The sequence below is a fragment of the Notolepis coatsorum genome (genome assembly GCF_963971535.1).
Source record: "Notolepis coatsorum genome assembly, chromosome: 1".
Taxonomy (NCBI): Eukaryota; Metazoa; Chordata; class Actinopteri; order Aulopiformes; family Paralepididae; genus Notolepis; species Notolepis coatsorum.
Genome location: NC_140165.1, coordinates 143,065,593 through 143,093,557, shown reverse-complemented (window position 1 = coordinate 143,093,557; position 27,965 = coordinate 143,065,593). Strand labels below are relative to the sequence as shown.

The following is a 27,965-nucleotide window of genomic DNA, read 5'->3' as shown; positions in this document are numbered from 1 at the left end:
TGTCCCACCTCATTGAGCTCCAGTATATATATGAATTGCAGTGGTGAAGGGGGGTTTGTGTAAGAGGAAAAAAAACAAACAAGTTTGAAACAGCAATCGGGGAGTGAAGCTCCAGACTATCCAAGCAAGGGGATACAAAAGGAAGTGGGGGAGAAAATCACACAGGAAGGGAAACACTCAACCCTAAAGGTACTGTGAATTGAACTAACTTGAAATCCCCCCCCCCCTCTTGTCATGAGTGATATGCTGGTATGATGGATGTGTGACAGAGACAGGGGCTGTGAGTGAAGGGAGTGACTGCCTATCAGGAGAGGCCGAGAAGCTGCTCACTGTCCATTAGGAAAGTTGTATCTGTGGCGATGCCCCCCACATGGGGTGCAAGATGATGCCCAAAAAAGGCATGAGGGGAGGCCATTTAGAGTTAGAGGTAACATGTGCATTGGCCATTTGCTAAAGGAGACCTAGGTCAGCCGTGGACTGAATAGTGGTGAGGTAATACCTTTTCTAATCTAACAATTCTGTTTTCTATTGTTGTGAAGGGATTTAATGATTACAGATATTCAGCCATTTTAATGTTGCATGTAGAATAAGCTTCTGTACACTACTTAAATTGTCTGCTTATGTCTCTTTTTTCATGTCAAAGAACGATGTGTTTTACTGCTTGACTGGAGCGTTTGAAATATTTGTCCCACTGTAAACTAGAAATCTCCAAATAGAAATGTTTGACTTTCCTGTGAATAGGCACATGGCTCTCATAGGCCCCAAAACGAACCATTGTATTGCTTATCACTTCACTTAATTTAATAACAGTACTATAAGTTATAATACTGTTATTACATTTGGTGAAGTGATAAATAATGCAACGGTTAAAGGGGCACTTCACAAAAAAAACCAATGTTGATTTCTTTTTAGCACATAATCTCACACACATCCAAAACTCTAAATGGTTTTGCACACATTAATTTAGTTTAAGAGTCATTGAGAGTAAATTAGTTAGAATATGGCCACCAGTACTGTCATTGGGAACTTTTAATCCCTGTGTTAATTACAGCTCCATGAAATTATGTAGATGAAAAAAAATAGCGATGCCTTGTTTTATAGGGACTGCTACATTATCATTTAATTGAGCTGTAATTAGGACTGGTGGCCATATTCACACTCATTACTTACTAAATGAATGTGTGCACAACTGTTTTTGGATGTGTGTAAGACTATGTGCAAAATAAATCAGCATTGTTTTTTGGTGAAGTGCCCCTTTATGTTGGGGTTTATCAGACAAACAATAAATTATAAGACATAGCTGTTGACTTGCGACTGGCACTCCCAATAATCCTGTTTCTCCCCCATGTCAGATGGGAGACTCGATGCAGTTAAAGGATGAGGGGAACGCGTTCTTCCAGGCGGGTGATATAGACAAGGCCATCGAGTGCTACACTAATGCCATCAAGGAGTGCAAGGACAAAAAGGTGCTGGCTGTCATTTTCAGGAACAGATGTGCCTGCTACCTGAAAAAGGTAAACAAACCAACAAGCACACACACACACACACACACACACACACACACACACACACACACACGCACACACACACAGACACACACACACACACACACACACACACACACACACACACACACATGCACATGCACATGCATACACACAAAATGTACATTCAGAACCCTACTACAGGTGAAGTCTTTGTTTTAATGGAGCCTTTTGGTTTTTCTTTTTTCTTTCAGGAAAACTACAAAAACGCAGCCTCCGATGCCTCCAGGGGTAAAAAGTTTAAGAGTTTACATGAACTAAACACCTGCCTCTTATCAGTCAGTCTTAAAATACCAATGCGTATTTCTCTCTTCTCTCCAATAGCTATCGACGTCGATGCAGCGGATATCAAAGCCTTGTATCGACGGTGCCAGGCCCTGGAGAAACTAGGTAAATTGGACATGGCCTTTAAGGACGTGCAGAGGTGTGCCACCATCGAACCCAAGAACAAGACCTTCCTGGAGACTCTCCGCAGGCTGGGGGCTGAAATCCAGGCCAAGGTCAGCACTCTATCGAAGCCGATGAAATATGATTAGTGTAGAGATTATTGTAAAAATCAGGAGTGCTCTTCAGCAAAATAAGATGGGCGAAGGGTAAGCTTGAAGGGGTATTGGGTCAGAATTCCTACACTTGTATGAAATGTATGAATACAATGGCTGAAAAAAAGAAGATACATTCACATGGATTACCTTTCTTTATTTGGATTACATTTCTATGACCTTTAGACTGAAACAGAAAACGGTGAACACTGATAGTTCCTTCGTGGGAGTCATGTGAAACATTGAGAGGTGGCTGATTACAGCTGCTGATGATCATGGTTGTGCCTCTCCTTTCTGCAGCTTAAGACAACATTCTCCACAGACTCCAGGGTACAAAGCATGTTTGACATTCTGCTCGATGAAGAAATGGAGAAAGACAAGAGTGAAAAGGTACAGTACCGTAATGGTCACCTCCGTTTGCTCATAATTAAGATTTAGTTCATTCAAGATTTTGTCTATTGTAATTTCTTTGTGTACTTCCATACATAAAAAAAATAAAATACTGTTCCCCCCAGCCCAGAACAGTGCAACAAGAAAGAATTTATAAAAATGTATATGCATATAAAATATTACATCTAAAATATCTTAAAAGTCTATTAAGAAGCGGTATGACATCATAATATTATAAGACACTGAATCAATAGAATCAGTTAGCAGCACAGAGTGCGTCGGTCCAAGGTGAGGCGGGCAGGCAGAATCTTCTGTAGCACACAATTATAGAGTATATACCAAAATGCTGACAAACAGCTACAAATTAGTCTCTGCTTGGGGCGGCTGAGTGGCGCAGTGGGCAAGGCGCTCGCCACTAACGCAGGAGATGCTGGTATCGAGCCCAGCTCTCGGCATTGCTACCGGCTTGGCCGGCCGTCATACTAACACAATTGGCAGTGTTAGAGGGTGGGAAAGCTGGTGGGTGGGGATTGGACGTTGTGGACAGCGACTCCTACAGGTCGGTTGGGTGACGCCTGTACAGCAGAAACAGGAAGTATCGGGGGCAGCGTGAGCCTCCCACGCGTTACTCCTCGCCACTGAGAGTTTGAGCTGTCTGGTGAAAAGATGCAGGCTGCCTCCTCGTGTACCGGAGGGGACACGTGATGCAAGGCTTCTTTTTTTTTTTATCCACTTTTTCTCCCATTTTCTATATTTTCTCCCATCCCAATTTCGTATCATCCAATTCAACCCTCCCCTGTCACGAACGCTGTTTCTTGCCTCCCACAAGCCGGCTGCAATGTGGACTAAGTCATACATAGCACAAGTCCCCTCCGGTACTTGAGGTAACAGCAGTCGCATCTTTTCACCTGCGCAGCTCGATCTCTCAGTGGCGAGGAGTAACGCGTGGGAGGCTCACGCTGCCCCCGACACTTCCTGATTCTACTGCGCAGGCGCACCAACCGACCTGTAGGAGTCGCTGTCCACAACGCCCGATCCCCACCCATCAGTTTCCCACCCCCTAATACGGCCAATGTGTATTAGTATGGACGGCCAGCTAAACTGAAAGCAATGTGGAGCGCTGGGCTCGAACAGGCAAGCCCAGCGTCTCCGTCATTCGTGGCGAGCGCCTTGCCCACTACGCCACGTAGCCGCCCTGTGTGATGCAAGGCTTCTATCCTCACTACAGCCGACCAGTGGGAGGCATAGTCTAGCAACGTTCAAGACAGGGGAGGGAAGAATTGGAATCATGAAATTGGGATGGGAGAAAAATAGAAAAATAGGAGAAAAAGTGGATAAAAAAAAAAAATTCTCTGCTTTTTCACAGATGTGGTTTTACTCTGAGCCATGTACCATGACATGATGTGGTTTGCTGTGACAGTAACCTACAAGCTAACAATATGTCTTTTATGTTTAGGCTGCAAACAACCTCATTGTCCTGGCCAGAGAAGACGCAGGTGCTGAGAGAATCTTCCAGAACAATGGAGTCCCTCTGCTGCTAAACATGATGGAGACAGGCAAACATGAGATGGTCCTGGCTGCTGTCCGTACCTTGTCAGGGATGTGCACCGGACACAAGGCTCGGGTGAGCAGCAGGGTGGAAATGTAGGGGTGGAGAGAGAGAGAGAGAGAGAGAGAGAGAGAGAGAGAGAGAGAGAGAGAGAGAGAGAGAGAGAGAGAGAGAGAGAGAGAGAGAGAGAGAGAGAGAGAGAGAGAGAGAGAGAGAGAGAGAGAATGAACGGGGGAGAGAGCATGAACGGGGGAGGGCTAGACAGGAGAGGAGTGGAGATGAGGGCTAGACAGGAGTAATAATAATAATAATGTATGTTTTCCATGAATGTTTCCGTAATGATTTTTGTTCCACTAAGCGGATGATTGGTCCACCTAGCTTTACCAGAGCCCCCGTTAGCCAGCAAGTTTACAGGTAGATCCAGACTGGCCTTCATGGTTACTGTAATGGTCCAGTTGGCTAAACCACTTCGCCCTGCCTGACAATCCTGTACTTGGGTTTTGAGAGGCCCTTTTTTTTCCTCAATGATTGTGCTAGTGTGAACCAAATAAACGAACAATAAAATAAGTGTCCATTACAGTTATCTACATTGTTTCTTTTCACTTTTCCTGAAACAGGCCATGGCCATCATGCAAATGGTGAGCATCGACAAGTTGTGCAGTGTCATGTCTGTTGACAATGAGGAGCTGGCGCTGGCAACATGCAACCTCTTCCAGTGCATTAATGACTCCCTCACCGGCGGAGATAAAAGGATTTATGGGAAGGAGGAAGCCCTAGTTTTGGGTAAGACAAACACCTGTATCTGTAACAAATCATGTTTAATTAAGAGGCATCAATGCAAACTTCACCGGAGTCTAGGCCCATGCCTAGTGAGAGCAACAATGATAATGTTAAATTCATACAGTCTCCCAGGTAGTTTGTGTTATATGGTACTAGTCATTGAGAGATAGACCCTAGCATCACGATTCACGTCTGTTCCTCTTCAGATGCATCCAAGGACCTGAAGACTATCCTACTATCCCTGCTGGAGATGGTTGGCAGTAAGAAGGTGTCTGGCCACGGCAGAGACCAGGCTCTCAATCTCTTGACCAAGAATGTGCCCCGCAAACACAAGAAAGAGCTGGACCACACCAGAACCCTCTTCACCATGGACCATGGTGGGTGCCAGAGTCTTACTGGGTTGCACTCAGAAAGAAAGAGGGAGGGGGGGGGGCAGAACGAAGACCAGAGGGCCTTTAAAACGCTCTCCCACTGAGAAGCGACCTCTCTCCCAGTGAGAATAAATGCAACTCTGTAATGGCATCAAACAATGTCTAGGCAAAAGAGCCTCGCTTGGTATTGCACTTTGTTTACATTTTCTGTTTGCCCCCCCCCCCCCCCCCCCCCCCCCCACCAGGTCTGAAGAAGATCCTGAAGGTGTGTGGTCAGATTCCTGACCTCCCAGACCAGCTCCCCATGACAGAGAACACACAGCTCATCGCCAGTATGCTCCTCGACAAGCTATACGACGACCTCAAATGTGACCCAGAGAGAGACAACTTCAGGGATGTTTGTGATGAATACATCAAGTAAGTTCTTCACGGGGCAGCGTCTGTGTGTGTGTCTTCTGACTGACTCGCCTTTCCTATGTAATGACCTGAAACCCTTCCCTACTTTATTCTATGTATTATTATTAACCCATGGAAGGATTAACCCACATTAGGACCTCAGCGGCCCCCTCTCCTTTTTCAGTTGACATTGTCCTGCATGGGCCCATACAATTTAATTTATATATATTGGAAATGTATTTACATGCAAAATCTTGTACCGCCAGTCTTTCTGGGCCCTTTTGGTGCCTGGTCAGTGGTCAGTAATCCACTCTTGGGTTGACTTAAAGGTTCACTAAGCAGTTTCGGGGGAGGGAGACACATTTGCATAAACTGCCAATGTAAATCATTAATGTACATTAATGTACAAAACACATTTACTATACATGTAATCCATAGCATTATTGTATCGTATGTCACCACGAATCAAAACAAATTCATTTTGAGGCACCGTGAACCTTCTTTGAATGTTTGTAAACTAAATTGCGGGCCATGCCATTGTAAACAAACAACCCCAGTGAAACAGCAGGTTTCTAGCTTCAGTGTTCCAGGGCCCAATTTGATGAGTTTTATAAATGTTTTCCAAATCCAAAATCCAATGAGTTTCAAAATGTTCTCTCCCAAAGCTGCATAGTGCACCTTTAACCCATCCTCTCTGTCCTCTCTCCTCACTGTTCCCCTGCCTCTGTCCTCTCTCCTCACTGTTCCACTGTCTTCCTCTGTCCTCTCTCCTCACTGTTCCCCTGCCTCTGTCCTCTCTCCTCACTGTTCCACTGTCTTCCTCTGTCCTCTCTCCTCACTGTTCCCCTGTCTGCCTCTGTCCTCTCTCCTCACTGTTCCCCTGTCTTCCTCTGTCCTCTCTCCTCACTATTCCCCTGTCTTCCTCTGTCCTCTCTCCTCACTATTCCCCTGTCTTCCTCTGTCCTCTCTCCTCACTATTCCCCTGTCTTCCTCTGTCCTCTCTCCTCACTGTTCCCCTGTCTTCCTCTGTCCTCTCTCCTCACTGTTCCCCTGTCTGCCTCTGTCCTCTCTCCTCACTGTTCCCCTTCCTCTGTCCTCTCTCCTCACTCTTCCCCTGTCTTCCTCTGTCCTCTCTCCTCACTGTTCCCCTGTCTTCCTCTGTCCTCTCTCCTCACTGTTCCCCTGTCTGCCTCTGTCCTCTCTCCTCACTGTTCCCCTGTCTGCCTCTGTCCTCTCTCCTCACTGTTCCCCTGCCTCCGTCCTCTCTCCTCACTGTTCCCCTGTCTGCCTCTGTCCTCTCTCCTCACTGTTCCCCTGCCTCTGTCCTCTCTCCTCACTGTTCCCCTGTCTGCCTCTGTCCTCTCTCCTCACTGTTCCCCTGTCTTCCTCTGTCCTCTCTCCTCACTGTTCCCCTGTCTTCCTCTGTCCTCTCTCCTCACTGTTCCCCTTTCTCTGTCCTCTCTCCTCACTGTTCCCCTGTCTGCCTCTGTCCTCTCTCCTCACTCTTCCCCTGTCTTCCTCTGTCCTCTCTCCTCACTCTTCCCCTGTCTGCCTCTGTCCTCTCTCCTCACTGTTCCCCTGTCTTCCTCTGTCCTCTCTCCTCACTCTTCCCCTGTCTTCCTCTGTCCTCTCTCCTCACTGTTCCCCTGTCTTCCTCTGTCCTCTCTCCTCACTCTTCCCCTGTCTTCCTCTGTCCTCTCTCCTCACTGTTCCCCTGTCTGCCTCTGTCCTCTCTCCTCACTGTTCCCCTGTCTTCCTCTGTCCTCTCTCCTCACTGTTCCCCTGTCTTCCTCTGTCCTCTCTCCTCACTGTTCCCCTGCCTCTGTCCTCTCTCCTCACTGTTCCCCTGCCTTCCTCTGTCCTCTCTCCTCACTGTTCCCCTGTCTTCCTCTGTCCTCTCTCCTCACTGTTCCCCTGTCTTCCTCTGTCCTCTCTCCTCACTGTTCCCCTGTCTTCCTCTGTCCTCTCTCCTCACTGTTCCCCTGTCTTCCTCTGTCCTCTCTCCTCACTGTTCCCCTGTCTGCCTCTGTCCTCTCTCCTCACTCTTCCCCTGTCTTCGTCTGCCCTCTGCCTACAGATCCAAGTTTGACCCCAATGACATGGACAGGACCATCCACGGCATCAATGTCATCTCCGGACTGCTCCAGGGCCCCTTCGACGTGGGCAATACGCTGGTCGGCCGGCAGGGCGTGATGGAGATGATGGTGGCGCTGTGTGGCTCGGAGCGCGAGGTGGACCAGTTGGTCGCCGTGGAGGCGCTGATTCACTCCTCGACCAAGATGAGCCGCGCCTCCTTTATCATCACCAACGGTGTGTCGCTGCTCAAGGACATCTACAAGAAGACCAAGAATGAGAAGATCAAGATCCGCGCCCTGGTGGTGAGTGAGTCTCCAGACACAGGCAGAGGACATGTCCTCTTGTAAAAGAAGATGTTAAAAAAAAAAAAAAAAACATTTCAGATTACGTTTATGTCAGCAAGTTTACAGTGCATGTTCTAATAATAGCAGAAGAACCTGATCAAACCTGCAGAAGGGACAGTTAGGCAACACTCTAAAAGTGTGGCGTTCTCCTAATAATCTCTGCCCCTCTCTGTGTCTCTCTGTGTCTCTCTGTGTTTTCTTGTGTCTCTGTGTGTGTGCACGCATGTGTGTGTGTGTGCGTGTGCGTGTGCGTGTGTGTATGTATGTATGTATGTACGACTATCCTCTCCAGGGCCTCTGTAAGCTTGGCTCAGCAGGTGGAGATGACTTCAGCATGAGACAGTTTGCAGAGGGTTCCACTGAGAAATTGGCCAAGCAGTGCAGGAAGTGAGTGACTCACGCTGAGCGCTGCTATGCTCTGTGTCTCAAAACCCACTATTATATTGTCGCAAAACTGAACAAACTTGTTTTGATTGAGGAGGGAAAAAAATATTGACTGATGTTACATAAACACAATAGAAAGACAGTAGATATCCCTATCAAGTAATTTATTCTGTTATGGACGTATAGTATACACAGGCTACTTAGCTATGTGGATCTAATATGAAAGGATTACAAAGGAGTCATTATGTCAGATGTCATGTCAGCTTTGTGTCAGTCAGATCATCATCAACTAGTTCCCTAGTAAATGGTAAATGGCTGCATTTACATAGCGCTTTTATCCAACGTGCTTTACAATTTGTTCCTCACATTTTACCCATACACTCACACATTCATACACCGACGGCGGAGGAAACCATGCAAGGTCCCAACCTGCTCATTGGGAGCAATTAGGGGTTAAGTGTCTTGCTCAAGGACACTTCGACACGCTGCCCGGGAGGAGCGGGAATCAAACTGGGAACCTCCGGATTACCAGACGACTGCTCTACCTCCCGAGCCACTAGTAACCATCTGCTCTCTCACACACTTGTAGGTGGCTCTGCAACCCCCAGATTGACACCCGGACAAGGAAGTGGGCCATTGAGGGTCTGGCTTATCTGACCAACGACGCGGATGTGAAGGATGACTTTGTGGAGGACGAGCTTGCCATGAAAGCCATGTTTGATCTGGCCAAGGTGGCTATGAAAACAATATCTTATCATATATCATGTTGATGTCCGCTGTAAGCAGGTTATGATAATAACTACCCACCTCACTATAGTCTACCCATATACTCTGTATGATAGCATGTACAACAGTGCTGTATATACAGCATATATACATTATATATTTACAGCATATATATATATATGTTAGAGTTGGGGTAGGTGTGTTGGACTCAGGCGCAATGTAGAACAGAGGAGACGGAATGCAGGGGTTGATATAACAATATAACAAAGTCTTTATTTCTGAGTAGCGAATAAAGTTGTAGCACGTAGCAAACAAAAGACGAGACACACAGTCACCACAAAACAGTAACACTATAGCACGTAGCAAAGAAAAGGCGAGACAACTCAGTCTCCGCAAAACACTATAGCATGTAGCAAAGAAAAGGCGAGACAACTCAGTCTCCGCAAAACACTATAGCATGTAGCAAAGAAAAGGCGAGACAACTCAGTCTCTGCAAAACACTATAGCATGTAGCAAAGAAAAGGCGAGACAACTCAGTCTCCGCAAAACACTATAGCATGTAGCAAAGAAAAGGCGAGACAACTCAGTCTCTGCAAAACACTATACGAAAACAAAGCACTAAACAGGGAAAACAAATGGGAGAAAGCAAGTCTCCAAAATGGGATAAGTTAAAGAGTAACACGGCGATCGATGGTGCTGCAGACACACGCATCAAGGTATACTTTCAATGATTATTTCGGACGACATCAAAGCAAAATGGCAAACGGACTTATTCCCCCTGCCTGGCAGGAGCAATAAGTCGCAACTCACAAAGGTGTACTCACGGGAAGGTTCAGTGAACGACTGACAATCTGAGTAGTAAACAAGGAGGACATATAAAGCAAAGTAAACTATACACACCAGGTACCAATCAGGGCAGAACGATAGGTCATTACCACTGGGCAACGCCAGGGCTTTTGCTCCCAGGTGAGAGCAAAACCCCAAACAGTACATATATATATATATACATATCCATATCTGTCTGAATATACCTGCATATAATCCTTCTATATACCTACTTATACACCTGCATATAACCCATATAACTCTGTATGATAGCATGTACAATAATGCTGTATATACCGTATATATTTATTCAAGATTCAAGAGGTTTAATCGTCACATACATACACTAGACATATAGTGAAATGAAGGTGGCCAATACCCGCCTTCGATTGTGCAAAAAATACAATATAATAATAGAATAAAATAGAATAGATAATAAAATAGACATGATAAAAAGTACTAAGATAAAATACAATACAATGCTAAGCTTACGAATTAAAAGGTCATGGGTCCTCCTATGTACACTACTATACAATATCCTATACAATATACAGTTATACTATGTATACTAAACTATCCTAGCTATACTAACGAAGGTTATCCTATAACCCTAGTTATATGAGTATGGCGAGCGCTCTGCCATGCACCACATTCGTCCGGCCACGCCCACATCCGCCATGAATATAACTAGGGTTATAGGATAACCTTCGTTATATTTTGTATGGCTTTACGCTCTGCTCTATTGGAACACAAGAGCGGAGCAGAGCGGAGAGCCCGACAAATGTACCCGCTGAGGACCCCTACAACCATCAGAATACCGGGGAGGGTTCTGGCCAGGACAGGACACCGACTGTGTGAAGAGGGAACAGCACCCAACAAACGCACAGGGTGAGCAGACCGTGGGACAGAAGGGCCCGCGACTACCTGGTCCCGCGCCCCGCACGCTACCAGGGAACGTACGTGAAAACAAAAAGCCTGCGTCACAGCTCCCACACCTCGTGGGATCGGGGTCATTAGAGGAGGAGGCTCCGAAGCTCTCTGAGGAGGCTTCCCCCCACAATCTCGTGGGGTCAGCTGACGTACCGGGGAGACAACACTCCAAGGAGGTTGATCCCATAATCCAGGCCGACAGGTAACAAGAGCAGAACTCGACCTGCGCCCGGAGGACTGCGAACTACACAGGCACGCCTAAAGGGGCTGACTGCAAGAACAGTATCCCGGCGGGAAGGGTGTTCAGTATGCCGTGCACAATGTCACAATCTCGTGGGACCATGAACCTCGTGGAGTCGGGGTTAACCGACTCCGCCAGTGAACCGACCTCACCACGAACCCTGACCCTGCCAATTTATTAATCCCGCGGGGTCGGGGTTACAGAGAAAGAATTTGACACAATTGGCAGATGTCATAAACATGCGGGGGCATACTCGCGGGGAGCCGGGGTCAAACCCGGGCTCTACCAGAGAGTTGACTCCGCTACCGGCACACCGGGGAGACAACCATCCCAACAGAAAAGGTTGCTCCCCTAACCCATTAATAAACCCTAAAACATAACTGCGCGTATACACAGGCTATACAATGCAGTTCAAGGTGTTACAGGCTCAAAAAAGGGTTAACCCAGGCCAACAGGTAATGGGCCTGGGCCTGGAGGACCGGAACTACACAGAGATGCATAGAGGAGCTGACTGATAATAAGCAGCCCCTCGACAGCCCCCTCCCATCCCCCCGGTCGAGCAGGGAGGGAGGGGTGAAAAGAATGGAGTATACAACTCGTAGTGGCATTGCCATTTATATGACACACAACATTCACGATATCAACCCCTGTGACGTTCGGCCCGCCCTGGCATCTTTCCCCCGGAAAAGCTCAGGACCCTTCGGGGCAATCAGAATGTATCTGCGACCCGGCGAGCAACGGGTTAAACTGATCCGGTCCAGCGCGACCAGGACGAGTCCCGCGCCCTTGTCACGTCGCCGCCCCTCTCCAGGAGAGGGGGTTAGGTACACGTGTCGATCAAAACATCACAAGGGGTGCCACCAAGATGGTCAGCACGCAAACATACAGCTCCCGGTGGCCCACCCAATGGGGGCGTGAAACCCCCCGCCAATGTTTGATCTACCCCGGCATTTCCCCCCGGAGATGCACGCGAGTCTTCGAGTCTAACCTATAGTGCGCTGGCGCTCAGTAGAGATAAAAACCTCCTTCCCGCCCGACCGCATAAAAAAACGCAGTTTTTATGTTGTTGGACAAACCAGGGCGTGCCGGTCCCGAAGGTGGATTCAACCATTGAAAAGCACCCTGGGCCAGCGCTGATACTGGTCTCGTAAGACCAAACGCTGACAGCGTGTATGCTCGTGAAAAACCAGAGAATGGTGACGGAGAGTTTCTAACAAGAAAAAAGCCCCACAACGTCTCTCCCCGCTGTCTGGAACGACCAGCAGGGAGCTGGTCCCGAAAGGCCCAGACATGGGTTTCTACTAGTGCTGTCAATCGATTAAAATATTTAACTCAATTAATCGCATGATTGTCCATAGTTAACTCGCGAATAATTGCAAATTAATCGCATTTTTTTCTCCTACCTTAAACAGATCTTTTTCAAGTTCCAAGTTTTAATACTCTTATCAACATGCGAGTCAACAAATGCTTGCTTTATGCAGCCATTTAACACAAAAGGATGACCCTCATGCATTGCAAATTTGCATCAAATTCAAAACAGAGTGATGCACAAAATAACTTAAAAGAAAATAATAATTTAAAACAATGAATAAAGTGTGCATGAAATAATAGGGGAAAGAAAACGTTTGGAACGTGTTACATTCACCCACACAAGGGCTGAGTAATCACACACCCCCCCTCTCTCTCACACACACACTCTCCCAGCTCTCTTTCTCTCTTGCCCCTTCCTCATCTCTCTCACCCCCCTCTCTCTCTATATATCTCTCACACACACACACACACATCAGAAACAAACATAGTATCAATGAGAGCATCAACAATACACCTGAGTGAAGTCTAAAAAAAAAAAAAAAAGAAAAAGTGGCGTTAATAGAATCGGGTAATAACGCGTTAATACCGCGTTAACTTTGACAGCCTTAGTTTCTACATAACGAGCCTGGAAATAAACCGCATCAATTCCGCTCTTTATGTGAGAGGGGAAGACGTCGGCCTTACCCCAGAGAGACCTCAACGTGAGTGACACAATCGCAAAAGGATTATTTAACAGAGTGGAAAATGGGCATAACAGCCCAATATACACAACCGTTAAAAGAAAGCAGAGCAGAAGGACCACAGCCTCGACTGCATTGCGTTACCTCTCATTTACAATGTCAGTGGCCTGCAGTGCAGGTCCTATAACTCACGGATACATCTCACGGCCAATAAGAAAACGCGAAGCCTGTGACGTCTTCAATGGCCAGGGATCCCCCAGTCCCACCCACCTATTCGGTGTGGGCTAAACAGGGAATACCCCCCCCCCCCCCCCCCCTGCGACGAGCGAGGATATACACGTCGAGAAGACTGACAGGACGAGCCCTGCTTCCAGCAAGAGAGAGGGGTGTTCGGTTTTCGAACCACAACCCCCCGGTCCAAAGTCAGTTTTGTAAAGGATAATCATACCCATGGGGGGATTATTCTCCACCCCTCATTACCCCACATTTGATACGAAACAACAAGCAAATGCAGACAGAGAGGCGGCCGCCAGCCGTACGGCGTGTCATAAATGAAAGCACATACTAAGCATATCCGCTATTCGTACGCCAAGTACAGCCGTTAACCCAGTCTGTGTAAGAGACGGTTCTACCCACGGCTCTGAATCAACCACGTAAAGTGAAAAACACCGGTGGAATAAAGAGAGGGATTTATATGCCACAAAAGCCAACAAATAGCAACACCAGTCGCGGATTTCAGAGGCTATGTTTATTAAAAAAACGTGTTTCACCACATGAAACGCACAACACTCTTTATACAAGGAACACGTCGCCGTCAGTACTTTAGCTGCGGACCTATTGCTTATTTCGCACCCCCACCCCAAAATACAGTGAACAATCACACTTTTTGTTACAACAAACAAAAGTTGCCTCAAAGGAGGGACCCTTAGTCCAACAAATGTATTGCAGAGAAATAACAGAGTGTTAATATACAGCCGGAGCCTCGCGTAAAATACAAATGTATGAGGCCTCTTTTTTGGAAGCACGAAGCAGCGCTTAATAGCCGCAAGTTGCGTTTTACAATGAAAATACATCACAAACGAACACAGCAGCCAGCAACCGTGAGCACAGAAAATTGCACCTGTTCAAAAGGCGCGTTTCCCGAAGCCCCACGTTCTCCGTGTCACCAGCAAAAGACTTGTCGAGTCATGCCTTTTCACATTAACACGTGCAAAAATACAGACTGAATGAAAAAGAGAGGGGCAATGCAAGCTAACATAAATAGCAATGTCACTTGCGAATTCAGAGTCTATGCCTGTTTTAAAAGGCGTGTTCTCAATGAATCCCAAACTTTCTCACACACAAGAGAACGCCACCCGTCAATTTGAGCTGTTATCAACAGAAAAAACAACGGGCCCTCATGACTCATTTCATACGCGAGCTACCCCCTGCTGCAGTGACAGTACCAGCACAGTGAAACACTACAAGGTGCCGTCTCCGGCCCTTACCTGAACACGGCCCAGTTCGACTACTGACTGCCGTGTCACCGGTCTACCGTCACAAACTCTGAAGAAAAGTCCAGCAGCGTCTCTCCCCATGATTACACCTGTGTCACTTCATGCAACATCTGTGATGTGCTGGTAAGAGATGCAGGGCCTCAGCATTTCCCGCAGAGACCGGGGGACCTGAACCCTGTGGTTCGTGTGTACCCTTCCTCCTACTGCCGACCACCTCACTCGCCAGGGGTCCGTTTGATGTTGACGCCGGAGCCGACGGCTTCTGAGCAGTACCACACTCATAGCGAACGGCGGAGGCTGGGAGAAGGAAATGCTGATGAAAACCACCCCCAAGCAACGACGGGGGGCTTGCGCCATAAGTCAACCCCGGAGGCGACACCTGGAGTTGGAGAACCTCTCACTGAAGAGGGGCGCTCAACGGCTCTGGCGCGCACCCAGCTCTGAGCGCCGCCGAAGCCTACCCTCTTACCACAAAGTGGAGTCAGGGAACCTCCGCGGCCCACAGAGGAGGTCGGTGGTGATGTCGTCTTAACTTTTTCTTTAAAGGCAAAAAGAAAAAGACAGCAACACAAATGACTAACTAACTAACTAACTAACTAACTAATTTCAACAGCTGAAGAAGGTGCACGTCACGGACTTCCGTGTGTTGAAAGAAGGGAAGGAGCAGGAGTACGGCCATGCCCCTCGCTTATATTCAATCATGGGCAGATGTGGGCGTGGCCGGATGGATGTGGTGCATGGCTGCTGAAAGCTTTTCAAAATCATATTTGATATAGGGGAACATTTCCAATAGAGCAGAGCGTAAAGCCATACAAAATATAACTATAGTATACAGAACATACAGTTATGTTTTTTTTTCCCTTTAAAGTGACCTTATTATTACCGTATATATATATATATATATATATATATATATATATATATATATATATATATATATATATATATATATATATATATATGTACATACCTGCACATAATCCTTTTACATATCTGTAGATACTATCTATATCTGTACATATCCCTTACCTACTCTTAGTTATGCTGCTGGCCAGTATGACTATGACCATACTGACTTTATACCTGTACCACTGTACATATTGGTATTACAACTCTGTACATACATCTGATTAGCACTACACTCAGTAGTACTAATTTATATATTCATACCCAGTTGAATCACCTGTACATTGTATATTGCTATTGCACTTTACTGTTACCTTTGCCCTCTGACTGGATGCCAAACCTCTTTTCCTTGTACTGTACTGTACTGTACTAATCTAATAATCACATCCCTTCCTCCCCTGTGCCAACAGTCTAAGGATAAGACCATCTTGTACGCAGTCGCCTGCATCCTGGTCAACTGCACCAACAGCTACGACAAGAAGGACATTATGCCCGAGCTGGTTCAGCTGGCTAAGTTCTCCAAACAGCACGTCCCTGAGGCGCACCCTAAGGTAGGAGGACTGGAGAGGCAAGGAGCAAGGCAGAGAAAGGCAGTCTATGGAATCAAAACAGACATTTAATGCACACAAAATTTGCGAACCGTTTCCTTTTCAACATAGGATGTGACCAGGGCTACTCATACCTTACAAATTGATTCTGCTCGTTGCTTTCGATGCTGGCGCAGAGTTGTTTTCTTTGGGTTCAGGTGGCCCACTGCCCACTTGACCCATCAGGGATAATAAAGTCCATATTGTACTTTGTGTACTTTGCACTTAAGGTAAAAATCTGTAATGCAGTCAAAGAGTGACCTCTAGGCAAATGAGCCCCGCTTAGTATTGCGCTTTATTTACTTTTTTTTGCTTTGGTCTGACGTATGGGTTGGAGTTTAGAAACGTATTATATGAGAAATTATATGTGAATTTCTCCAGACCACTCTTGGCAAAGCCTGAGGTGTGGCCAGCAGTAGCAACTCTTCCCCCTATCCCCACTGAAATCCAACCCACACATCAGACAAAAACAAATAATGTACACTCACAAGCACTCACCTTAACACCCACTTTACTCACTTTAGACACTTTAACACTAAATTATATTAATCTATTAAAGAGATTAGCACTCCATTCATACCTCATTTACACTTTACCTTAAGTTTTGTACCTCATTTCTGCATTGTACCTCACTGTTACCCACTTTACTCTGTATTGTATATTGTATATATGTATATTGAACATTCCTTTACTTACTTTTTACCTACTTCTTAATTAGCCTGCGACGTCCCACATATGGGACGTTTTTAGGATGATTTGCCCACCGGCACTTTGGCGACCCCTAGTGGCTCGGGTGTGCATATTTTGTAATACAATATATATATCGAATTGAAGGCGTATTTGTTGCCTGTCGATAGCGACAAAATCCGACAAAATCCGTTCAGCGGTTCTCGAGTTACATGCCGGTATTTGAGGCTTGTGCAAAGTACACGGTATTGCGCAAAATATCACTCCCGACTCAGGCTGCAGTAGTTCCGTCAATCTAGATCCGATCTCGAAAATGATTGTGGAGGGTTGTAGCCAATGAGTGTGGCTTTCCAATGATACCCCACATGGGTATCTAAATAAAAAAACTAAAAAAAAACTAAAACACGAAAACAGGAAGAGAAAAACAGCCGAATGAATTGAAGTCTATGAGAAAACTGAGTACACAGTTTACCAAAATCACTCCTAATCACTCATTTCTGAATGGATCTTTATGAAATTTGGAAATTTGGACATGTACCAACTACATAAGGCTTCAGGCTATGGATCTCGGGAGTTTCTTTGAGCCATACCACCTTCTGGGAAATACTACTAACTACTACAGAAAAACTTGAGTAATACGTTTTTCTACAACTCAAGTTCAGACCTATGTTACTCTATTACGTTAGCACTAAAAGTGAATTTTCTTTCTGGAATCAGAAACTTCAGAATGTCATCTTTCAAAAGAGACCAGGCTCATGCATGTGCTATATGCTATAAGTATAAAGTATGTTGTTTTGGTTTGCAAAAAAAGTATGCAGTCCTCAAAAACGAAAACTAAAATGGCCAATTTTGGAGGCGCCTGTTAATTGAGTTTTTTACTTACTTTTTTTTCCTACTGTATGAAGCACACTCTCAGGGGCTCATACAGAAACAAGCATTTCATCGTAAATGATTCTGTATTTTATTGTGACAAATAATAAATAAACTTGAACTTGAAACTTGTAAACAAAGTGAAATACCAAGTGGGGCTCTTTTGCCTCGAGGTCATTGTTTGGTAACATCACAGATCTTATTCCTGCACACCCCTCCGTGCATAAAGGTATATCTATGCTGAGAGTGCTAGACAGGTATGGTTTCAATAAATCATTCCGTTTGAAAAATCACACTGCTGTTACTCTTGTTCTGATATGATCACTGTGACATTGCTATGTAAACATGTCGTGTTTGGTAACATTAATAGGGAAATGAAGGATTCATGACAAATAGCAGCTCATCAAACCCTGGGGCACAAAGTCACAGGCAGCATGTCATACACACATGTACATACACACAGGCTTGCGTTGGTGATTTTAAAGCTGGTTGCACGGTGTTTGAATGACGCCACATGCACGCACGCTCCTGGGCGCGTGCGCGCGCTCCCCGTGCATAAATGTTCCCTCGCGTTTTGTGTGAATGTATCTGAAAACGTATTTGAACACACCTGACGACATGATCTATTGATATGCAAAGTAGCCAGGTGGATACTTAGCGAGTTGGGGCATCAGTCGAGTGCAGCGCATTCCTGTGTGCACGCGCGTGCACATCCGTGCATGTGCGTGCTTCTGCTCACAGAGCCGGTTGCACGGCGTGCAACCCCGTCCCATGAGCAACGCACCTCTGCATACACACCCATACACACCCACCCACACACTAGGGCTGCACTATTCTTGCTAAAATGTGAATCACGATTTTTCTCCCTAAGAATTGAGATCACAATTCTCTCACACGATTCTTATTTTTTCAATAAAAACATTTATTGCACTCTTAAACAGACAACATAACATAATATGGAAGTGCTTGACTTAAACTTAAAAGTCTCTTGTAACATACAAAATAACACGAGTCTCTTTTTCTCTCTTACGTCACGGCACTTTGCTCTCGTCAGTCAGCTCAGGGCGTCATTTGACAAGCGTGCGCCATTTGACAAGGGCTCCGTCAAATTACCACTTTCGGTTCTGACCTTTGTCCCGACTCTAGCGTCAGAATCTTATGAAGTGGGCGGCCATTTTGGATAATCACGCTGTTTTTACCGGTAGGCCTACACACATTACAGAAACTCTATAAACTTTATAAACATTGGACTGTATGATTATAAGACTTCAGGCTATGGAATCGTTGTGTTGTACGTCTATGAATCGAGATCATGATTTTTTTACGATTAATCGTGCAGCCCTACCACACACACACAAACTTGTTTCAACCTTAGCACTTTTATTTTTTTATCCACTTTTTCTCCTTATTTTCAATTTTTTCTCCCATCCCAATTTCGTGTATCCAATTCTCCCCTCCCCTGTCTTGAACGTTGCTCGACTATGTCCCCCACTGGTTGGTTGTAGAGAGGATAGAAGCCTTGCATCACGTGTTCCCTCCGGCAGACGAGGAGGCAGCCTGTCACATCTTTTCGCCTGCCAGCGCGGACTCTCATTGGCGAGGTGTAACGCATGGGAGGCTCACACTACCCTCGCCACTTCCTGTCTCTGCTGTGCAGGCGTCTCCCAACCAACCTGTAGGGGTCGCTGTCCACAACGTCCAATCCCCACCCATCGACTTCCACCCGCTGACTCTGCCAAATGAGCCAGTACGACGGCCGGCCCAAGCCGAAGGCAATGCTGAGACTGGGATTCGATACCGGAGTCTCTTGCATTGGTGACGAGCGCAATCTCCGCCACGCCACCCAGCCGCCTTAACCTTAGCACTTCTTATTAGCAACAAAGAGTCAGAGTCAGAGAGTCAGAGATTTTATTTGCCATGTATGGACGAATCCACATTGGAATACAGGTACAGTAGGCTACAGAGCAAGACTTTGTGTCTACAACTAATCCAATACAGGAGCAGAGTAGAAACAGTACAGAAATAAAAAACACAGACAGTATAAAAGGACAAATGCTAAGGTTGATACTGTATCAACATCCCCTAAAGTGCATATCATAGTAAAGTGCATAATAATGCATAGAGGCACAATTTACAGTAAAAGTGCATAATCAAAGTGCGTGATGCACAAACACACAGAAACAGCACTTCCACAACCTGACGAATAACACACCAAAATAAAATAGGATAATATACAAATCTAGCCTTTGGAGTTATTCAGGCTGCGCACAGCACTGGGGAAGAAACTCTTAGTAAACCGAGAGGTAGAGCATGTGATAGAGCAGTAGTGTCTGCCCGACGGGAGGGGGACAAAGAGGCCTGCGGTTGGTGACCAGAGGGGTCGTTGATAATGCCAGAGGCACGGGAAAGAAGCCTGGCACCATAGATCTCTTCTAGAGCTGGCAGGCTAACCCCCCAATTGTCTTGCGTGCGAGACGCACAATTCTGTTCAGAGATTTCTTTTCCTGGTCTGTAATGTTACCAAACCATATAGTACAGGTGTCCTTTAGGGCAGTGTTAACTCAACAGTACCTGTTCTGTTGTCTCTCTCTCAGGACAAGAAGGACTTCATCCAGAGGAGAGTGAAAAGGCTGTTGAAGGGTGGAGTCACCTCCGCTCTCACCGTCATGGTCAAAGCAGACACGGCCATCTTGACCGACCAGACCAAGGAGCTGCTGTCAAGGTGAATGAGACACTAGAACTGCCTTTTCCCCCCACTATGACGTTACTACGGAAACAGAATGTGATGAAACCACACCCATCTAGTACTCCCAGTCAGTGCCGTCTGGGAGAAATGCGAGGCCCTGTGCGAGTTCCAAAATGCGAGACATAAAAAGGCAAAAGAAATAAATAAAAAAAAATTATATTATTTTTTAAATTATTATACTTTTTTTTTTATACAGCCAACATACTCCTAAACAATAGCGCTGCCCGAGGCTGGGCACACAGATACAGTCAACATATTCTTAAATAGTAGCGCTGCCCGAGGCTGGGCACATGACAGTCAAAGCATTCCCAAATAATAGCGCTGCCCGAGGCTGGGCATATGATACAGTCAACGCATCCTTAAATAATAGTGCTGCCCGAGGCTTAGTGGCAATGCACCTGCACAGTCGCACACCCGGCAGCAACAGGGAAAATGCACAAAACACCACCGGAACCTGACAAACAAGCCCAAAGCCAGATAGGTAGATATAGAGAGAGAAAGAGAGAGAGAGATAGAGAGAGAGAAAGAGAGAGATATAGATAGAGAGAGGGAGAGAGAGCGAGATATAGAGAGAGCGAGAGAGAGAGCGCGAGAGAGAGAGCGCGAGAGAGAGAGAGCAAGAGAGAGAGAGAGCGAGAGAGAGAGAGCAAGAGAGAGAGAGCGAGCGCGAGAGAGCAAGAGAGAGAGAGCAAGAGAGAGTGTGTGCGAGAGAGAGAGAGCGTGAGAGAGAGAGAGAGAGAGAGAGAGAGAGAGAGAGAGAGAGAGAGAGAGAGAGAGAGAGAGATCCACGGCGGGAACAGAGCAGACCGCACCAAAAACTCACCCTAACGCAGAGTCAGGTCCAAGAGGAAGGAGACGACCGTGGAGAAAGTTCACCAGTCCCATCATGATATTGTCCCCCCCGTTGGGATGAACCCGGGAGTCCGCTCCCAGTCCATCCGCCACACGTTAGCACCCGACAACGTAGCCAACGCTAGCTAGCTAGCGTTAGCTAATGCTAGTTAGCTGTCCCTGCCCCCAGCCAAGCTACTAGCCGACATAGCTATAGCCTGACTGAAGGTTCCAACACGCAACAACTTTCATCCTCAGTCCATCCGCCGAACGTCCTCCCCGTCCCGGCACAACCCAATCACCACACCCGGTACCGACAAGCCCATGGCACGCGGCGCCATCTCCTCCGCTCTGATGCTGCACATCTGGTTATCTTGGCCAAGACATCCACTCGCTCCAGTGGACAGCGCCGAATAGACCCTGTACCTGGCTGTACCCCCTCCCCTCGTGGATAATACCGGTCTTCTTCACATCTCTCTACCGACTACCAGACCGACGCCAACCAGCTCCCCCTAGTGTTAGTCCTCCCACCCCACGATGCTTTGCATAAAAGTAATTGAATGAAACCAATAGTATATCTGCAGAGCCGCAGAGCCCGGAACACTATTCTACTAACGTGTCTAATGTGAAATATATAAGCATGTAAGCTAACCTAGATTTTAGGTCTGTGATGGAAAGTGCTTGTTAACATCCTATTTATTTTAATTTTTTTTGCCAGGCCCCCCTTCCCGTGAGGCCCTGTGCGACCGCACTGCTCGCACACCCCCTGAGGCGGCCCTGCTCCCAGTATAGATACCTTTCAATTATAATCTGATATGTAGGCTATGTAGGATATGTATGGCAACCAAACTACTATTAACTTGACAAATAAAACAAAAGTTGAAACTTAAACTTGAACTTCCTATTTCTTCTTGAAGAATGCGACTTCATTATGTTTTTTTCCTGCTCTACAGGGTGTTCTTGTCCTTGTCAGAGGATGCAAAAGATCGTGGTATTATCATAGCCCAAGGAGGTGGAAAGGTGAGTCACAGATGATGGTGTAATGAAGACACATACAGGTCCTCATGCCTATATGCCCTCTAAAGCCAAAGACAGGTTTTGCAAAACATTAAATATCTTTGGAACCGTTTGTGATAAAGATCTCTGAATCAAGAGATTCTCCTCTCTCCGTCAAAATTGAAAATGTCTCGCTGTTGCCCACAGGCTGAGTGGCAGTGCGTGGAAGTAAGGCATAGAATCTTGAATGATCTAGATCGGTTGTTTTCTCTCCGCTGTATCTATCATACAGTATATCTATGTCTGTCACTATAGCCAATGGAAATGCTAGAAATGGTCACGTGGGCTAGGAGAACCAATGGAAAGTTCCTATTGTTTCTCAATAGTCCAGTGCACTCCACAGATTGGCCATCAGACACACGCTAGTTGTGTGTAACAGAGGATAGAGAGAGGCGCTTGTCCCTGGTTTTATAATAAAATGGCAAAAACACAAAGAGGTATAATGTTCAACAAGCATTGGAACTTGTTGTGGATGTTGAGGATGATCCAGATAATATAAATGAAAATGACTCTGAGCCAGAATGCTGGGGCAATGATGATGACAATCATAGTGAAGGATTGATATGTTTGAAGCTATGGTTTGAAGTGGTGTGTGTGTGTCTGTGTCTGTGTCTGTGTCTGTGTCTGTGTCTGTGTGTGTGTGTGTGGGAACCCCGAAATAATGTGTCAGAGAGCCGCGATCCCCACTATTATCTCTCCTCCACACTGCCTGTGGTGCATTTTTTCCTATTGTTAGGTTTTAGTGAGTTTTTCCTTACCTTCGCGTGGGGTATGTCTGGGAGTGTTTGCATTCATTCATTTATTTTGCATTTATTTTAAATTTGTTGGACCTTATGGTGTTCTTGTTTTGGTCTTGACTTATTGTTATGTTTCTTTTTGACTTGTTTAAAGAAGACGTGTCCGGCCCATGGGGACATTAACGTGTGTTGTCGGGCCTTACAAATACATTTGATTTAGGGCGGCTACGTGGCGTAGTGGGCAAGGCGCTCGCCACGAATGACGGAGACGCTGGGCTTGCCTGTTCGAGCCCAGCGCTCCACATTGCTTTCAGTTTAGCTGGCCGTCCATACTAATACACATTGGCCGTATTAGGGGGTGGGAAACTGATGGGTGGGGATCGGGCGTTGTGGACAGTGACTCCTACAGGTCGGTTGGTGCGCCTGCGCAGTAGAATCAGGAAGTATCGGGGGCAGCGTGAGCCTCCCACGCGTTACTCCTCGCCACTGAGAGATCGAGCTGCGCAGGTGAAAAGATGCGACTGCTGTTACCTCAAGTACCGGAGGGGACTTGTGCTATGTATGACTTAGTCCACATTGCAGCCGGCTTGTGGGAGGCAAGAAACAGCGTTCGTGACAGGGGAGGGTTGAATTGGATGATACGAAATTGGGATGGGAGAAAATATAGAAAAATGGGAGAAAAAGTGGATAAAAAAAACAAATACATTTGATTTGATTTGATTTGATTTATTATAGGAGGTAAAAAAAAAATGCTATATATATATATATATATATATATATATATATATTTCTTTTTTTATAAATGGAAATGTATGGTTGAAACATGCAAACGTTCAAACGCACACACACTAATAAGCATTGGAGGCTTTTAACCAGGGCCAGACTGGGGAAATCATTCAGGCCAGGAAATAATAGTGCGAAATATAGCCCCAGTCAGGCCACTTTTTAAGCGGGGGTCTCCCACCAGGACGTTTTTTGTTACAAAGACTTAATTTCCTGCATTCTGGTGCAGGCATTTTTTTATTTGTACCCTTTAAATGCCAGTGTTTGTGATGGCATCACAAATTATTGTTAAAAAACAGGCTAGCATATGTATGATTAGCAACAACACTGATTTTGATGGATTTTTTTTTATTTAATTTTTGTAATATCAATGTTTTTTTGTTTTTTTTTTATCATCTGGCGACCCCCCCGCGGTGGCTCACAACCCCCCTAGGGGTCGCGACCCCCACTTTGGGAACCCCTGCCTTACACAGTTATTGCACAGTTCAACACACAACACGATAAACATTCCTGGGTGTGTCCATTCACAACTCACAGCTCATCCAACCCCCAGGGAAAGCAAGAATGAAAATGATCTCTCTCTCTCTCTCTCTCTCTCTCTCTCTCTCTCTCTCTCTCTCTCTCTCTCTCTCTCTCTCTCTCTATGCCCTCAGGCTCTTATTCCACTCGCATTGGAGGGGACAGATCTTGGAAAAAGAAGAGCTTGCCATGCCCTCGCTAAGATCGCTGCCATCTCAAACCCAGATATTGCCTTCCCGGGTGAGAGGGTAAGAACTTGACCACTTCCTACAACATATTTTGAAGCACCACGCTGTGCCATTGATTGATTCCAACTGCAAATCAAAATGGACTCATCACATGTTCTATTCTCTCCCTTGCTTACCCCCCCCCCCCCCCCTCTCTCTTCCCTCTCTCATCTGACAGGTGTATGAGGTGATCCGGCCTTTAGTTAACTTACTACACACAGACAGAGATGGAATAGAGAACTACGAGGCTCTGAAGGGCTTGACCAACTTAGCCGGTTTCAATGAAAAAATAAGGTGAGATTTTTTTTTTGTATTTAATTTTTTTATAATTTTTTAAACAAACACATAAAAAAAAACATGACAACACAAGATTAGATATACAAGCATTAATTAACAGTGCACATCCAATGAAATCACCATTTAGTTAAATGTCTTATACAAGATATACCCCTAATACCTGCTATCTAATACCCTACACACATATGCTCTAGCTCGTACCCCCCCCTCCCGGACCCCCCATTGGATAATCCATCCATTATCACTCGCTCCTAACCAGATACTGCCATTATATGCTAGCTTTTATTCTCTCCACCACTTCTAACCACATTGTCATTTTGCATTCATTGAGACCCAAAATTCTTGCTGTAGATATTTAGGGAGGTTAATTTGATTAAGATATGTGTCCATTTTGTTTTGATCGAAGGTCGTTTCTGATTTATACAAGTTGGAGTAGAATTCTTTGAATGTCGCGTTTATTTTTTTAGGGTCTGTAACAAGTCCTTGTTGTGCTTTAATGGTAGTTATATCTGCAAATTTTTCGTTAACTCTTAATCGCATAGCTAATAGGTGACTTGGTTTAGAACCTTGAGAGTACTGCTGTTGTCTTGTGCTACCTATTTGTATTTCAGACCTTGTATTTTGTGACCTTCAAAACTTGAATGGACCTTGAATCTAGATGTTAGGGGAATTCAGGAACGGGTGGCGATGTTGTGCTGCTCTATGTCTATGTCTACATCTGAAGCAGTGGCGAGAGGGGGGGGGGGTTCCACCAGGGGGAAAAAGGGTTTAAAGTGTTAATTCTTTCCTCTCTTATTTCCACAGGGTGAAGATTGTGAAAGAGAAGGCTCTGCCAGAGATTGAAAGCTACATGTTTGAAGACCATGATCAGATCAGACAGGCCGCAACTGAATGCATGTGTAACCTGGTGTCATGTAAAGAGGTAAGGGTGGTTTGGATACACAGTAGGAGACAGTGGTCAGTCGTGGTCCGGCAGCGTGGCACTACATGGGTAGACATCCGGACTCACGATTGGAAGATCACTGGGTCGATCCCCGGTCAAGGCTGTTGTTGAAAAGTAGTGTTGTTGTCCAGCAGGAAACACTCTGTCCTCTGGACTTGGCAGTAAAAATGCCACTTTTATGGTGATAGGCACACAGTACATTTGCGAGTGCCGTCCTTCAGATGAGACAATAAACTGAGGTTCCGACTGAATTTGGTCGTTAAAGACCTATCGAAAAAGAGTAGGGGGTCCTCTGACGTTACTGGCCAAATTCCCAATCAGGTCTCTGACATCAATGCCACCTAATCATCCATTCTCTTTAATTGGCTGATATCAATTCTTGTCTCCTGAGCCTTTCAGCCATTGTGTAGAGTGATGTGTGCCTGGTGCCAGTGTATGGCAGCCATTGAGTCTGCATAGCCCAAGGTCGAGGCAATTTTGCTTACTTTACATTGTAAAGTGCGTTGAGTGTCTATAAAAGCGCTATATAGTAAATGCAATGATCATTCATTCAGTCAGTAGGACACAGTGGAGAAGGTGGAAATACCATCCTGAGTAAATAAATGACTAAATGTACCAAGTAAATGTGACCATTCCTAACAGGTGTTGTGTGTGTGTGTGTGTGTGTGTGTGTGTGTGTGTGTGTGTGTTTTCTTCAGGTCCAGGCCCGTTACTTGGAGGATGGCAATGATAAGCTGAAGCTGCTGATTCTGCTTTGTAGTGAGGAGGATGACAAACTCCAGGTGGCAGCGGCCGGGGCCCTGGCCATGCTTACTGCTTCTGAGAAGAAGCTCTGCACCAAGATTACTATGGTGGTACGTACAGGAAAAGAGCAAATATAATCAGCAGCTGCAACCCCCCCCCCCCCCCCCCCCCCCCCATCCTCCAATTAGGCGTACTATCCGTCAGGCAGGGCTCTGCTACCACACACACACACATCTAAAAATACATAGATCCAGGAGAGAAGGAACAGAAAATGAAGTAGAACAGAGTCCACATGACTTGCTAGAATGCTCCCAAAATATAAAAGAATGTATTGTAGCGTCCTCGCTAATGAATGACTCATCGAGGCTGTTGTTGTTTCTCACTTTGGTTTATTATAACTTCAGTTACAGGTTTTCCGTACACAAGACGGGGTGCATCACCTCTGCTTGTAATTAGTAGACTGCACCTGAACTTCCCAGGTCAGCCCTTGCCCCCTCCCCTCTGCCAACCCCCGGCTCGCACGACCAATAGCATCGCCGCCAGCCCCAGGTTGGCAGAGTGCAGAGTGACAGCTCGGCTGACCAATCGCCCCAACACCTAATATGTGCAGTAAATACAATAAATACACAGAGATAAATATACTGTTACACTATTATACAAACAAACTGCTTTTGTACACAAAAGACAAAACATCAGGTACTTAGTGCACGTGGTAGTATGTACACCAGCCTACCATTCTACCGTTGAACTGGTGGGAGGCGCTACCCTGCCTAAAGGATTTGTTTTCATTTGCAGCTATTCCCAATTTGACCTATCTCAAGCCCTGCCCTCTTTTCTTGATCCTCCAATCACAACCGTCGCCCCTGTCCCAGCAGGCGTTTAGATGTCTTTTCAACACCTCCCCATTCATTCACGCACTCTCTCTCTCTCTCTCTCTGATAAATTACCATTGACTTGTGATACTACTGTATATTCCATGATGGCTTGGTGAATAATCCTCTTCCTGGCTCTTCCAACAGACCACCCAGTGGCTTGAGATTCTGCAGAGGTTGTGTTTGCACGACAACCCCCAAGTCCAGCACCGCGGCCTCGTCATCATCTATAACATGCTCAGCTCGGAGGATAACGAGCTGACCAAGAAGCTGATAGAGTGCGAGTTGTTGGAAATTCTCACTGTGATCGGCAAGGCGGAGGACAACCCCAAGAGACAGAATGTCATTGACGTGGCGCGCACCTGCCTGGTCAAAGCCATGGATCTGGGACTCATCAAGCCCTTCGCCACCCCCTCTTAAAAGCCTTGGCAGTGTTTCCCATACATAGATTTATTTGTGACGGCCCCACCGCAATATCAAAAAGGCCCACCATAAATATATTTCCCAAACTGATACAATAAAACATTCATTATATCTGGTTTTGTATGTACGCAATACGCATACACACACACACACAC

At 45.9% G+C, this 27,965-nt stretch overlaps 1 protein-coding gene across 1 annotated transcript; it reads left to right on the top strand.

The window, feature by feature from the left end:
- The first annotated feature begins 73 nt into the window (after nt 1-73).
- unc45b (unc-45 myosin chaperone B) lies at nt 74-27,965 on the top strand. The gene is made up of 20 exons (XM_084329471.1): nt 74-189; nt 1,353-1,514; nt 1,739-1,775; nt 1,869-2,044; nt 2,384-2,473; nt 3,930-4,097; nt 4,640-4,805; nt 5,009-5,179; nt 5,419-5,590; nt 7,647-7,947; nt 8,282-8,376; nt 8,963-9,104; nt 15,899-16,039; nt 20,227-20,354; nt 22,163-22,229; nt 24,439-24,552; nt 24,710-24,825; nt 25,633-25,750; nt 26,470-26,625; nt 27,535-27,965. The coding sequence occupies exons 2-20, from the start codon at nt 1,353-1,355 to the stop codon at nt 27,805-27,807; spliced, it is 2,793 nt and encodes a 930-aa protein (XP_084185597.1). The 5' UTR covers nt 74-189; the 3' UTR covers nt 27,808-27,965.

Excerpts from the sequence above, each read along its gene's own strand:
- unc45b (XM_084329471.1), top strand. The coding sequence starts at position 1,353 with ATGGGAGACTCGATGCAGTTAAAGGATGAGGGGAACGCGTTCTTCCAG. Across the intron at positions 2,045-2,383 it reads GGGCTGAAATCCAGGCCAAG|CTTAAGACAACATTCTCCAC; the intron begins GTCAGCACTCTA and ends TCCTTTCTGCAG. Across the intron at positions 4,806-5,008 it reads GGAGGAAGCCCTAGTTTTGG|ATGCATCCAAGGACCTGAAG; the intron begins GTAAGACAAACA and ends GTTCCTCTTCAG.